Source organism: Phocoena sinus, chromosome 4, assembly GCF_008692025.1.
Source record: "Phocoena sinus isolate mPhoSin1 chromosome 4, mPhoSin1.pri, whole genome shotgun sequence".
Lineage (NCBI taxonomy): Eukaryota > Metazoa > Chordata > Mammalia > Artiodactyla > Phocoenidae > Phocoena > Phocoena sinus.
In genome coordinates, this window is record NC_045766.1 from 11879521 (window position 1) to 11895107 (window position 15587).

Sequence of the window (15587 nt, forward strand, 5' to 3'; positions counted from 1 at the left end):
GCCGCTCCGCGGCATGTGGGATCTTCCCGGACCAGGGCACGAACCCGCGTCCTCTGCATCGGCAGGCGGACTCTCAACCACTGTGCCACCAGGGAAGCTCTTCTTGTTTGTTTTTTATAACACTGCCTCCATTTTTGTTTTTACCAAACCTATTAACCAAGTCCCTATAATAAAATCCCAGTTCGTGTGCTGTTTAATTTTTGGTATGTCATCAATACTTATTTCAATGCATCAGGTATCTTTTAATCTGTTCTGGAAGATTTGGGGACCTTTGGGAGGTTATTTTAATGCCAGGAATAATTTTTTTCTATTAGCCTCTCCTTTTCATATTTACCTACTTTCTTCTCTTCATAACTTACTTTCTGTTAATGTTGATCAAAAGAACTGTGAGTGCTGACCACAAATATGACACTGAAAAGATGGACCCATGAGAAGAGAAAAATCCTCTTGCAGGTTCCTTCTGAAAATACACAGCCTTTCTCCCTTTCCCTCCGTAATATTCCCTGAACTCTCTTTGCTGACACAGTTCTACTTCTTTCCCATTGTCCTTTTACCATCCTGTTGTCCTCATTCTGTCTTCTCCCCTCCTGCTCCCATACTACAGTGATTATATTGTGTGCTTATCTTAAATCAGTATATTCCCCCCCTTTTAGGTAGAGAAACAGACATAAAAGTGAGAAGATCATTAATAGAGGAATTTCAGTTACCCCCAAGTTTAATCCTAGCTCTGTGATAAAATGATATAGTTCAGGTTTTAGTCACTTCTCTCTCTGTGTGTGTGTGTGTGTGTGTGTGTGTGTGTGTGTTTTTAATAGCTTATTTCTTCAGGCCATAATTTTGTGTCACTAAATTTCAATATTTTTTCTCAACCAGAAAGATTGACCTGCTAGTCCTGATGCTCTAAGGAGAATTTTTACTCTGTGCAATATTATATTCCACATGATTCTTCAGCTTTGAATTGAGATCTGCTTAGTCTCAAAGAAACTGCTTTTATTTTTGAGTTGCCATCACAGCTTTGAAATGCTGAAATCTGTATCAAGTAATAGGTATACTGGATGCATGCCAAAGTAATTTGTTACTATACAAAAGAAGTACGTTTTCAGCCCAACAATTGGTTTGTTATCCTTATTGCCATTGTCAGTGATAAGCTGCATTGGCTGTAAAGGAGTGATTTGCAGTGGTTTGAATGATTTGTAGTGGAACAAAGGCAAAATTTTACTCTGTACAACCTGAGTATTTGTAATTAGTAATTAGCCTTTTATTTAAAAATTCTGTAAAATCGGGCTTCCCTGGTGGCGCAGTGGTTGAGAGTACGCCTGCCAATGCAGGGGACGGGTTCGTGTCCTGGTCCGGGAAGATGCCACATGCCTCAGAGCGGCTGGGCCCGTGAGCCATGGCTGCTGAGCCTGCGCGTCCAGAACCTGTGCCCCGCAACGGGAGAGGCCACAACGAGAGGCCTGCGTACCGCAAAAAAAAAAAAAAAATTCTGTAAAATCCACAGTCTTTGCTAGATGCTCTTGTAAAATATTCTGTAAAATCCACAGTCTTTGCTAGATGCTCAGTGCTGTGTGCTTACATGATTAATTTCTGCAGTAACGTAGAATTTTCACTTAGAAGGTAACCAGTACATTTTAAATATGTATGGAGCTTAGTCCTTTCTATTTTATTAAAAAATTTTTTTTAATTGAAGTGTAGTTGATTTACAGTGTTGTGCTTGTTTCAGGTGTATAGCAAAGTGATTCATTTATACATACATATATATCTTTTTTTTTTTAAGTGAACACTTTTTAATTAATTAATTTATTTTTGGCTGTGTCAGGTCTTAGTTGCAGCCCATGGGATCTTTCGTTGCGGCATGTGAGCTCTTTGTTGCAGTGTGCAGGCTTCTCTCTAGTTGTAGCACATGGGCTCCAGAGGTGGGCTCTGTAGTTGTAGCATGTGGGCTTAGTTGCCCCGCGGCATGTGGGATCTTAGTTCCCTGACCAGGGATCAAACCTGCGTCCCCTGCGTTGGAAGGTGGATTCTTAACCACTGGTTAACCTTATAGGTTATTACAAAATATTGTGTATAGTTACCTGTGTTATCAATATATAGTAGGTCCTTGTTGCTTATCTGTTTTATATATAGTAGTGTGTATTTGTTAATCCCAAACTCCCAATTTACCCTCCCCATCTTTCCCCTTTGGTAACCATAAGTTTGGTTTTTATGTCAGTGGGTCTATTTCTGTTTTGTATATAAGTTCTTTTGTATATAAGTTCATTTGTATCACTTTGATGGGTTTTTTTGTTTGTTGTTTAGATTCCACATATAAGCAATATCATGTGATATTTGTCTTCCTCTGCCTGACTTCACTTAGTACGAAAATATCTGGGTCCATCCATGTGGCTGCAAACGGCATGATTTCATTCTTTCTTATGGTTATAATGTTCCATTATATATATATACACCACATCTTCTTTATCCATTCATTTGTCTGGACATTTAGATTGCTTCCATGCCTTGGCTATTAAGAATAGTGCTGCAGTGAACATTAGGGTACATGTATCTTTTCGAATTACAGTTTTCTCTGGATATGTGCCCAGGAGTGGGATTACAGGATCATATGGTAGCTCTGTTTTTAGTTTTTTAAGGAATCTCCATACTGTTCTCCATAGTGGCTACACCAATTTACATTCCCCCCAACAGTTAGGAGGGTTCCTTTCTCTCCACGCCCTCTCTGGCGTTTATTATTTGTAGACTTCCTAATGATGGCCATCCTGACTGGTGTGAGGTGATGCCTCATTGTAGTTTTGATTTGCATTTCTCTGATAGTTAGCAATGTTGAGCATCTTTTCATATGCCTTTTGACCATCTGTATGTTTAGTACTTTTTAAAGACATGGTAAAGAGTTTCCAAATGGATTTTGAACCTTTTTAAAGGAAGAATGCTTTCCACATATGAGTTATGTGATTCATGGTACCTAGAGGAACTAAGGGTAATCAGTAATGTGATAGTACAGTTAAACTGAATTTTTTTGCCTAAGAAAATAATCCTCTTTTGTTTTAGACCTTTATTAAAATTGGGAGAGAACCTGGGAATAGTCTTTATGATGGTCCTAAGATTCAGTCATTTATTCATTCATCTTACATGTGTTTATAGAGCACTGGAGGTACTGGGCCAAAATCTCTGCCTCATGGAGCTTATAGTCTAAGATAAAACTCATGTGGAGTATAGCACTGCACAGAGTAAAAATTCTCCTTAAAGCACCAGGATTAGCAGGTCATTCTTTTTGGTTGAGTAAAAATAATGAAATTTAGTGACACAGAATTATGTCTTGAAGAAATTAGGTATTAAAAAAAAACACAGAAGTGTCTAAAAATTGAACTGTATCATTTTATCACAGAGCTGGGACTAAACTTGGGGGTAACTGAAAATTCCTCTGTTAATAATCTTTTCATCTTTATGTCTATCTCCAGCTAAAAAGGGGGGAATATACCGGTTTAAGATAAGCACACAATACAATCACTGTAGTATGGGAACAGGAGGGGAGAGCACTGACAAAAGCAGGGAAGAGAGAGGATGAGATCTTTAGACAGCATGCCTAGGAAAGGCATCGCTGAGAAGGTCCTGTGTGATGAAGGGGGCAGGCTGTGTAATATCCGAGGGAACACAAGGACAGAGGCCTCAAGGGAAGTGCGCTTGGCATGTTTCAGGAACTATGAGGCGTCCAGTGTAGTGCAGGGTGCGGGGAGAAGACTAACTGGGGAGCATGCACTTCATGTGGGGCTTGGTGGACAGTAAAAGACTTGGGCACCATTCGCTTTTCCTGAGAGGGATGGGAGGTTTCTGGAGGGTTTTCAGCAGAGGACAGTGTGGTTTGACTTGTGTTTTTAACCCAGTGTGTTGGCAGTGGGTTTCGATGTTTGAGTAAGGAGGTTAAGTGTGGATATATTTGAGGATGGGGCCAACTGTGTGTGGCATGTGGGAGAAGAGGAGGAATCAGGGTGACTCCCCAGATTTAGAGCCTGAGCCATTGCAAGAGTGCACTTGCCATTGGCAGAGGATGTGAGGGAGCATGTGTTTGGGGAAGTAACAGGGGTTCTGTTTGGCATGTTTAAGTCTGAGATAGGATGTCCAAGAGCAAATGTGGAGTAGGTAGGTGGATTAGTTTATCAATCTGGATTTCAGAAGAGACAAAAAGGCATATAAATAAAAGCCAGATTTCTAAGGTGGGGTGAGATCCCCTAGGGAGAGACCTCTTATATTATAAAGAGCCCAAGCACTGAGTTCTAGAACACCTCAGAGTGTAGACTTCAGGGAGGCCTGGGGGACCCTGGACAAGAGGAGCAGCTGGAGAGGCAGGAGGGGGAGCAGGAGAGTGTAGGGTGGTCCTGAGGCCGGGAGAAGAGGGCGCCTCAGGAGGAGGGAGCGGTTGGCTGTGTGCGGGGTTAAGTCACGGGAGAAGTGGCACTGGTGTCAGCAATGCGGAGTCTTTGGTGCTCTTGATGAGAGGTTTCAGGGCAGGGGTGCGGGTAGCAGCCTAATCAGGAGGGATTCAGGAGAGAGTGGAAGAGAGAGATGGGAGACAGCAGTACAGGCAGCTCCCTAGAGGAGTTTCGCTTATAAAGAGAAGGGGAAAGGAGGGTAGCAGCTGAGATAGGAAGGGAAGTTTTTGGTTTTGTTTTTCTTTAAATGGAAGGAATAACAACATGTTTGTACAATGATGGTAAAGGTGCAGCAGCCAGGGAAAAATTTTGATACAAGGGAGGGAGAATTTCTGATTGGTAAGAAGGTGGGATATTTGACCTGCACTAGAAACATATTCATGTTGTTCATTTGTAGTAAAAGGAGAGAAGGAAGGATACTGGCTGGATACAGCTATTGGATGGTGGGAGTTGTGGAAGTTTTCTCCTGACTGTTTTCTTTGAAGTAGGAAACAAGGTTGTCAGCTGAGAGTGAGGCTGGGGAAGGGGATAAATTGGAACCATGAGGAGAGAAAACTAGTGTGGACCTATCCTCTAGGAGAGTAGGAAAGAGAACGGTGGGTTACGTGGGTATTAAAGTCACCTGGCTCGGGGGTGTTGGAAAGACTGATGGGAGGCAGTGGTTACAAATTCCTGTGGAACATGGAGGGTGGCCTCGGGAGCAGTGACTGGCCACAGGTAGTGAAGTACAGTCTTCTGTGACATTCAGAACTGAGGATCTGTGACTGAAGAAGGGAATGGAGGGCACCTGCCCCCTCTGTGCTCTCCTGGTGGTGCTATTGGAGAGGACTGTGGGAACAGCAGTGTGGGTAAGACTGGAGGGCCAGGGGATTTGTCGATGACTGGGGCACTGGGAGGGTTTCAGGAGACCAGGAGATGGGATCAGGAAAAGGGATTAAATATATTCTTTGGAGAGAGAAGATGGTATAAGCAGGTGGAGACACAATGGAAGAGAGAGTGCCTAATGAATTAAGCTGAGTAGAAGAGCATGAATAGACACTTCATAGTGCTTAACAACAAAAAAAGGCTCGAGGGACGTTGAGAAGCAGCTGTTCTTTAAATCTCCTGAAGACAGGACCAAGGGAAAAGGCCATTTTAGTTGTGTCAGTGTCGAGGAAGCCGATGCAGGAGAGTTTTTCCTTTGTCTCTGAACGTTTCAAGAATAAGGCTGTTTTCTCTTCAGAGCTTAAACATAATGGGATAAACTGGGTAAATTGTTTAGATTGTGCATTTCTTATAGTACCTAAAAATTTGAAATGACCCTGTCAAATGAGTGTCCTAACAAATGTATGGCATATTCTTAAGTTTGATCTCTGTGGCAAAATACAGACAGTTTAAATTGATAATTTAAAAAATATTCTTAGTTATAAGTGTATAGGTTATTCTGATATTTCTTAATGTTGAAGATTTTTAGTGTATCCCGTGTTTTAACAGGTTGCGGTATTTTACAGAGCTAGTCCAAGGCACAAGATGAAAATTATTAAGGTGGGTGTCTAAGAATCACACTGTTTTATCTCTGTATCCAAAATGCTACTGCTTGTCTTTCATTATGTTTGCATTACTACTGGAAATATTGATAGAGCATTAAAGACAGAAGTATTGTGAAGCAAAACAGGTGGTTTTTTAAAGCCTGAGATGGAAACATTAATAGAGAATTTAGTTTGCAAAGGAAGATGTGGAAGAAAACTTTAAGGAAATATCTGCAAATACAACCTTCTTTAAACATTTGAATAATGTAGAAATATGTTCTGACAGGAGGCTATAGTCAAATCATCCCAGTGTGAATAGGAATAATTACTTAGAAACTGAATAAACGCAGCAAGAAAAAAATGTTTTGAGAGTGTGAACAATGTTTAAAGGGCTATGATTGTTTATATTAGTCAAATATATACAAAGCAGCTGACATGGTACCATCAGTTCATGGACTTATTAATCACAGTAGTGCTGCATTGTACTGAGGTCGTGGTTTCTTGGCCTTGGCACTGTGACACTGTGGGCTGGATAATTCTTCATTGTGAGGGGCTGTCCTGTGTGTTGTAAGTTTAGCAGCATCCCCGGCTCCTATCCTTTAGATGCCAGTAGCGTCCCTGAAGTCATGACAATCAGAAATGTCTCCAGACATTGCCAGATGTCCCCTGGGAGACAAAATTGCCCTGAGAACAACTGTGTACTTGACTCTTCATCAGGCTCTACACATAGAATTCATAGAATTTTCACACATGGAAATATTAATGGCAGCTTTTTCTAAGCTTTATCTTAAGACCTCCATATATTTATTGAAGTTTTATTGAAAAAGTGATTGTTTTATTTCCAGTCTTTAATTATGTGGGAAAGAAAAAGAGAGAGGATTTGTTTATCCCCTTATCTGTGTGGAAGCAGCATTTTAATCAGAACTCCTCCCTCCCACATCTCCCCTCTCGCCCCCAGTCTCTGCAGAAGAACGGGTCGGTTGTGGCCATGACAGGAGATGGAGTCAATGATGCAGTCGCTCTGAAGGCTGCAGACATTGGAATTGCAATGGGTCAGACTGGCACAGATGTTTGCAAAGAGGCAGCAGACATGATCCTGGTGGATGATGATTTCCAAACCATCATGTAAGTTTTCCTTCAATGAATGCACATCAGAGTCCCCTCCCATCCTTTCTTGCACCCCCTTCATAGAAAAGACTTTAGCAGTTTTAGACATTGGATAAACTAAACTTTTTTACTAGATTAATTAATCTTATTTTGTGTACTAGTGTGTAGTTTGGGGTAAAATTATTTGTATGGAATGGACATAATAAATGGCAGGGCTATTCATTTAAGAAATATTACTGAGTACCAGCCAAGTGTCACATTTCCTGGCCACTACTGTTGTGATACAGCAGTGAACCCTCATGTGGCCTTTATTCTAGTTAAATTCGGGCTCACAGGAATAAGCATGTGCCTGGCCTTACAGTAAGTATTATAAATAAAGATCCCATCCATATCTATTTCCTTCTGTCAGGAATTGTTCATGTTACTAATGATGCAGTTTATCATTTGAATAGATTTGTTTCATCCACAGTTTCTAATTGCTTTAAGATTCTGCAATACCTGCTGGTTGTTTCACAGTGTTCAGGTGGAGGTCACTTGATAATCATCTCTTGAATGATCTAAGTCTTAGTTCAGTGATGCCCTGTGTGCCTCATTAACTCATCGTGGCCTCAAGTGGAGCATGTGGGCCCTCAGGACCCAGAATTGCTAGGCTCTTAAAAAGATATAAGATATTTAATTTCCATTCTTAGAATTGTATAAAAATCTTGGAAGATAGGGCAATATGTTTATAAAACAAATATTTTCCTAGGTTGAGCAAAATAAATGAGAGAATTTACATGGATCTTTGTAAACCATATTCTTTTTATAATTCTGATACAACATATACCTAATTGTGTGTAGTAGCAACAGATGGCTTAAGTTCTATAAGTTTTATATGTCTCATTGCCATTTAATTTCTAACCTACATTAAATTAACCCCTTACCATGCATGCCTCTTGTATCTTGAAGTAAAATAAACTTGGAGGGGTAAAGAAGCTCATTATTTTAGTATTATAAATGTGTATTATTGTCTCTTGTGTAGAAACACAAGATGTGATTTTAATGTTGAAATGTCTTTTTAAGAATAAAAATTCCTGTGTTATGAAATTAGTTTGGGTAGAGTGTAGCAGGCCAGACTTCAATTCCTTGCCACAGTAGTGTTTCCTTTTTGTTTTTTTTCTAGTTTTAATTATGTGAAGAAAATAATAGATTTTCTTATTGATGTGTGTGTTTTATCAGTTGGAAATTTGTTTTCAAAATTAGTTCCACAGTATTGATATATCCTTATTTTTCTGTGATAATATTTTCTCACCTAATTTTATTTTTAACTTTCAGGTCTGCAATTGAGGAGGGTAAAGGAATTTATAATAACATTAAAAATTTTGTTAGATTCCAGCTGAGCACGTAAGTTTGTAAGAAGTTGTGACAAACTTATGGGTCTTACAGATAAATTATTTGCAAAGTAGAATTCAAACAGAATGCCTACAAGCTTCTGGGCTCTATTTCTGAGGGTTGTCCATATGTAAAAGTTTTCCAGTGTGAAAATTGAATCCTGTCCTAAATCTAAATATGGCATGGTAAAGAGGTTCTAAGTGTGATAATTATTTGTATCATCATCAAAATATATAAACCTTTGTGGCTTATTTAATAGCTCCTGAAGTAGAAAGGGGTGTCAAATTTTAATGTTTCTTCTTGGTATCTTTTTCCAAAAGTAGAAGGGCTTTTCTGTAGTCCAAAAACAGTTATGAAAATATCATTGAAACTATTAACTGTTATCTGAACTCAATTTAAAAAAAATCTTCCTCTATTTGAAGGTCCTTTATTAACATGCTGTGGATCATAAGGGTTAACTCTTAGCTTCAAAATGTTCACACTAATGAAGCAGTAGGTTACTTGGAAATACGGGCTTCCTTTAAAAGAACAGTAGTAACATGAGAGTTTTAAATGCTAAGAAAGTGATTTCATAAAATTAGCAAGAATTATACTATGCTGACACATTTTTTAAAATGACTCTTTTCTTTCGATAGGAGTATAGCAGCATTAACTTTAATCTCACTGGCTACATTAATGAACTTTCCCAATCCTCTCAATGCCATGCAGATTTTGTGGATCAATATTATTATGGACGGACCTCCAGCTCAGAGGTGAGAGTTTTCTCATGTAAATTTGAAAGACAAGGATGGCATGCTATCCTGATAATTAAGCTCTAAGACTTCATCACGGATAGCGTTGGAAATCTCTGCAGCATCGTGTTTGTTATAAATTGTGTGATGTTAGCATATCATTTATTCTCTTGGAGTGCTCATTCATGCATTATGATCTGAGCTTTTAGGCTGTTAGATGCCCAGCCTTAAGTTGAGAACCCGGGAGGGAACAGTTGCAGTCCCTGTCCTCGAAGTAAGCTTTTTGTTTCTTAGAATAGGTTGTAATGGAGAAATCTCTGGCTTTAGTGCTATTACCAAGGTTCTGTTGCCAGTCTTAGAGACTTTGGGAAAGTATTGAAGGACCTAAGCATCTAAGTATCTTCTTTTATAATAATGGGGCCCTAGATGTTGCTTTCCTAACACAGAGTGATACATGTCAGTGACCGTTACAACAAATTATCCTAGTTGAAACTTCCTTGCATGAAAGATGGTTCAAAGTCCAGTTGGTAGGTCATATATTTCAGGCCATATTTGGAATAAGTAAAGCTATATGTAAATAAAATTTGGGCAATTTTTTGAATTTGATTATCAGTCCCCTCCCAAAATGTGCCAAATAAACAGAAAAGGAAAGAGTGATAAAATCTTTGGTTATTTTCAAGTGATCATAGCCAAGGTTTTTTTCATGATTCAACATTTTGTTTCCAAAAGAAGACATTTAGTTTCCGGGATAATTGAGGTCAATGAAGTTGTGAAAGTAATAAATCTATCTTACTTAAAACTTTAATTCACTTTTCTGTTTGTTTTGAAGCCTTGGAGTAGAACCAGTGGATAAAGATGTCATTCGTAAACCTCCACGCAACTGGAAGGACAGCATTTTGACCAAAAACCTGATACTTAAAATACTTGTTTCCTCAATAATTATCGTTTGTGGGACTTTGTTTGTCTTCTGGCGGGAGGTATACTCACTAGATAAGCTGCTTTATTAATATTCATTCTGCACAGTAGGACTCGGTTATTTTTGTGTATTAAGCAGAAGGCTGGAAGTTACGAGAGCTCTTTCAAAAATAGAATAAAAACATTTAAACATAGTTTGATTTCAGTATTTATGGGTTAATAGAATTCCTGATTTATATATTAGAGTTATTTAAATCTGCAGAGAAGTATCAGATACAATAAAAATTAACATGAAAACTTGGGAAGAAGGTAGAAAATCTGAGTCTTTAATATAGCTACTTTCATGTCATCAAAAAAGTTCTTTTAGCATCCAGTTTATGGTTTGGGAAAAGACTTTTTACTTTATGTAGACTACAGCTATTCATTAGGTGACTTATTTAAATGGCGTATGGGAAATTTAGGTTGCTTATATGTTTTATATCTTAAACTAAAACTATTTCATTCTGAGAGGAAGACAATATTAACCCTTTAAAAGCATGTAGTATTTGTTCATTAAATTCAGCCAGCTGAAAATCTTTTTTCCTCTCGACAGCTGCGAGACAATGTGATAACACCTCGGGATACAACAATGACCTTCACATGCTTTGTGTTTTTTGACATGTTCAATGCACTAAGTTCCAGATCCCAGGTATGCTTAGGTGATCTTAGCTGACTAATTCAATTGGGTTAGGGTACTCTCTAATTGTAAGTGGGCAGAGTTTTTAGCTTTGCTTGCTTTTGTAGCCATGGTTATAGCCCCGGATATAGCCTTCCTACAAACACGTGCCTCCAGAATGTGTCCTAAGAGGGATGGGGCATTTGGGGAGATAAGCCTTAACTTTGGCTAGGAGATCAAAGTAAATCACAGGTGTCATCACCTGATTTTTCTTCTTTTCATTTTCTTATTATCTGTAGCTATATGATAGGTTCAAGTTAACATTATCTGAGGATAGGACAAAGCTCATGGCTTGTGCTAAGATGGTATTAGCCTCATTATAGAAGCAAGTATTGTTAGAAGTCCAGGAACAGCTTTGTGCATATTAACTTTTTCTCATTATTTCCATCAGTGTGTCAAAGCTTAGGAGATTTAAAATTTTCTTTTCTTCCCATGCTTTATCTTAAGGTGGATTGCCTTCTCTCTTTTTTTGAAAATTTATTTATTTATTTATCCTTGGCTGAGTTGGGTCCCCGTTGCTGTGCGTGGGCTTTCCCTGGTTGTGGCAAGTGAGGGCTACTCTCCGTTGTGGTGCGCGGCCTCCTCACCGCGGTGGCTTCTCCCGTTGCGGAGCACAGGCTCTAGGCATGCGGGCTCAGTAGTTGTGGCTTGTGGGCTCTAGAGCGCAGGCTCAGTATTTGGTGGCGCACGGGCCTAGTTGCTCCACGGCATGTGGGAACCTCCTAGACCAGGGCTTGAACCCATGTCCCCTGCGTTGGCAGGCGGATTCTTAACCACTGTGCCACCAGGGAAGCCCTGGATTGCCTTCTCTTGATTGAAGTGCTTTGTTAGAAAATAATGGGCTAGAACCTAATGGTACTTTTTCAGAGCATGTTGTTTTTAGAAACTAGCTACATTTGAGGGCTGACTGTTCATTTCAATTTAAGAGCACCATATAAATCCTTAACTATATCTATTACCATTCACCATGCTAGAACTTTACAAGTACAGTGAATTACCATTAATTTAGACTAATTTTTGAAGAAGCTTTAGTATTTGGTTTTTGTTTTATGAAAGGCATTTTTACTTTTTCACTACACATGTAACTAAGTCCATTATTCGAGAAAGGTTTTTATATTATGTACCTTAATGAATGATAGAAATGATTCAGCAAAATTATCATATACAAATAAAGTTTCTTATGCTTTGGAGGACTAAAAGAAGTTTCTGTGGTCTTTATGTTTTTAATAGCATCACTCTTAAAGCCCTTGATGAAGAGAAGCTGCTTTAAAATTTACCCTATTCCATTTATATTATTCCAAAAAAAGAGTTAAAATTTAGAGATTTCATGGTACTACTATTGTAGGATTCAGTCCAGGTTACTAAAAATTGGAGGTGAGTGTAATAATAAAGAAGTTGTTTCTGTGACCAAGGAGTAATAACTGAACTCTCTGCTCTGCCAACAGACCAAATCTGTGTTTGAGATTGGACTCTGCAGTAATAAAATGTTTTGCTACGCAGTTCTTGGATCCATCATGGGACAGTTATTAGTTATTTACTTTCCTCCACTTCAGAAAGTTTTTCAGACTGAGAGCCTAAGTATACTGGGTAAAGGAAATGTTATCTTTATAATTTATATATTTTAAATGAGCTGTATTTTCTAATGTATCTGTACTAAGAAAAATTTTCTTCTAAAAAGTGAAATAAGTGGCTTGCTTTGAAAAATGTGTGTGCTCTGTTTTCTCATTTGGAAATGTTTAGGGGAGTCACTCTCCCAACTCTAGGTTTTAAACTTTTTTTGTAATTTTTTTCTTGTTAATTTTTTATAGGTTGTCACTTGTCAAAATCATATTTGGTGATTCTGAAAGATAGCAAATCAAAACGTGTTACAGAGTAATTGTAGTTTATAACTTTTTAATCTTGTATGAAGAAGAAATTAGACTTAAGCTCACTGAAAACCAAATGGCTCTTCTTTAAAATTACCATTTTGATTGTTAAACTAATATTTTCCTATTCTTATTTGCTAATTTGCACATTCTTATTTTATGAAATAACAGCCCTAATAGCAGAGAGTTTTATTAAGCTGATGTGAAGACAGTCATTATTATTTCACAGACTGTGCATTAAATGCATCACCATACAGTGCATTTAAAAGTTAATCTTCCTATGTAAGTGTGAGAACGGATGCATTTTATGATAATGCTAGTTCTAATTCTTGGGTTTTTAAAGGTAATTTGGATATTTATGAATCACTGTATTTTTTGCTGTAAGTTAAAGTTTACCTTAGAGTTGAACTAGTTTAATTTCAAGATTTTAATTTCGTATTCATATTCCTTCCTCTTTAAAAAAAAATGGAGTTTTAAGGAGACCGGTGCAGTTGTTTGAAGCAGTAAATAAGAACGAGATAGCGTGGATACCATTCTAAAGATATGGTCTTTAAACAGTGACTTTCAAGTGGAATAAGATGCAGATTTCTAAGTAATCTTCAGATAGACAGTTAAAAAATCAAATTAGTCACCACTGCTTGAAGAGCCTTTAAAAAAGGCTGTGTGATCTATTAAATAGAAAACTCCTCTAGTGTTGCTGTTGTTAAAGGTTGTGGTTCTCGGTTATGGTTCAGGGCAAGCAGTCAGAGGACTTGAATTCTAGTTCTCTGGCTGCTGCCTGTCCTAGCTGTGTGACTTAGATAAGTCATTTAGTACCTTTGAGCCTTACTTCCCTTATTTTTAAACTGAGGCCGATTGTGGCTACTTTGTGGAATGGTTGAGAAATAATGTATTTTAAAGGCTGTGGTAAAATGCTAGAAAAACATAAGTTATTAAGCTCTGCAACTGTAAGTTTAAAGAATTGTAAAACCCAACGTACTTTCTCTTGCAGATTTGCTCTTTCTTCTGGGTCTCACCTCGTCAGTGTGCATAGTGGCAGAAATTATCAAGAAGGTTGAAAGGAGCAGGGAGAAGATCCAGAAGCCTGTTAGCTCGACATCGTCGTCTTTTCTTGAAGTATGATGCATATTGCATTCTTTTATTTGCAAACTAGGAATTGCAGTCTGAGGATCATTTAGAAGGGCAAGTTCAAGAGGATAATGAAGATTTGAGAACTTTTGAACTTTTTATTGACTAAAAATGAGTGTTGAAGACTTGATTTGAGACTTTAACCTGCTGACGGTCCCAAATGAAATTATGCAACTTTGATAACATATTCCTTGATTTAAATTGGCTTTTGCGATTGAGTGGAACTTCGTAAAGTGTATGGGCAGTTATTTAATTTAAAAAACAGGCAAAACCTGAACCACCTTCTGCACTTAAAGAGGTCTAACAGTTCAAATACACAATCTATCCTAGATAAATATGATTTTTTTTTAATTTTTAAATATTGTACTATTTATGGTGGTGGGGCTTTCTTACTAATACACAAATAAATTTAATCATTTCAAAGGCATTCTGTTTGGTTTAGAAGTTGATTCCCAGGAGTGCCGTATTTCAGCTACTGTATTTCCTTTTCCTGCAGTGTAAGCAGCTCAGCTACCTTGTGTTACCATTTTTGTTATCTCAAGTTTGTTTGCACAGGATGTGACCACTGTCAGATCACTGTTCTTTTCTTTCTTTTTGTGATTGAAAAGCTTATACTGCAATTTGAAGTAAATGTTTGCTTTCCTTAGTAAGTGTAAATGGTTGCCTTTTCTTTTTCTTCTTCTTTTGGTTTTTGGTATGAGTCTTTGGTCTAGCACAGTTAATACAGGGCTGTGGAGTGGCATTCTAGGTAGGGTAGCCATGTCTGTAATTAACACTTAGTCATGGAGTCAAAAAAATTTAAGACTGGTTGGGCTGATATTTATAGCAGGTGATGTTAATGTGTTATGCCTTCTTTTAGAGTTAAATATCAATACATACTTTGTCAAGCAGCACCTTGACAAAGTCATCTCCTAAATATAAATCTAAGTACCTCACCTGAATATCTGAATTTTATTACTTTTTAATATCTTTTTATGTGTACTTAAAAAGATCTTTCTTATGAAGTATAGAGTGGTAAACTTAAAGAATAAAAAAAGCCCCAAACCTAAACAGATGGTTTATGAAGCAGAGTTTAAGTGGAAGATTCTGTGCTGACCTTTACTCTTTGTGTATCTGCAGCTTTTGGGCTTAGGTTGCAGCACAGCCTGGAGCCTGCCCCTCTCCTGCTTCCACCATTGTCCTCTGCCTTGTTCTGCTTCACTGGGCGTGCTAGAGAAATAGATAGATTTGCTCTTGGAATGCCATCAGTTTTTGTAATAGCTGGATGAGGTACAGGTAATTTGCTTTGAGTGTGTGGCAAATTTGGGCCAGAAATTCAAAATTAGAAATACATTTTCCTGTTGAATATTTCTCTCTGAAACAGAAACGGGTCTCAAATTCTTACATGTTTAATTCTTCCTGAAGTTACTGAATTTTGCATTTTATAATTAATTTTTTAAACTGTCAGGATAAATCGCTCTCTAGTTTTTACCACCAATATTAAACTGCACTGTTAGCACTGAAGTACTGTTGTTAACGATAGGAAAGATACTTATTCTTTGAGTCTTGTTACTGAAACAGTTTAATATAAGGACCTGAGATATCTGCAGTTTATTCTGCTTTACTCTTTAAGGCTAGATAGTCAAATGTACATGGAAACCATTGTCTAATCAACTTTATCTTTAATGATGGTGATGTATCATATCTAAGTTTTGTAATGAGTTTTCTTCTCTGTTATAAGGACTTGAAATATGAAGTGCACGTCAATCTTTTGCTTTGCATTTTAGGTTCAGAGTATGACTCATATGAAATAAATGTGCCTATCGTATTGTTCAGATTTTAAA

At 37.8% G+C, this 15587-nt stretch overlaps 1 protein-coding gene across 9 annotated transcripts in view; it reads left to right on the forward strand.

Moving 5' to 3' along the window:
• ATP2C1 (ATPase secretory pathway Ca2+ transporting 1) overlaps positions 1–15587 on the forward strand; it is a 117661-nt gene extending 102074 nt beyond the window's left edge. For 8 of the 9 annotated variants that reach the window (XM_032629810.1, XM_032629807.1, XM_032629805.1 and 5 more), the window contains 8 exons: positions 5898–5948; positions 6891–7057; positions 8354–8422; positions 9046–9162; positions 9971–10118; positions 10649–10744; positions 12217–12358; positions 13628–14421. In XM_032629810.1, the coding sequence (XP_032485701.1) occupies positions 5898–5948; positions 6891–7057; positions 8354–8422; positions 9046–9162; positions 9971–10118; positions 10649–10744; positions 12217–12358; positions 13628–13758 (921 nt within the window). In that variant the 3' untranslated portion in view covers positions 13759–14421. Of the gene's footprint in view, positions 1–5897; positions 5949–6890; positions 7058–8353; positions 8423–9045; positions 9163–9970; positions 10119–10648; positions 10745–12216; positions 12359–13627 lie in introns of all 9 variants that reach the window. The other variant, XM_032629804.1, reaches the window with a different exon arrangement.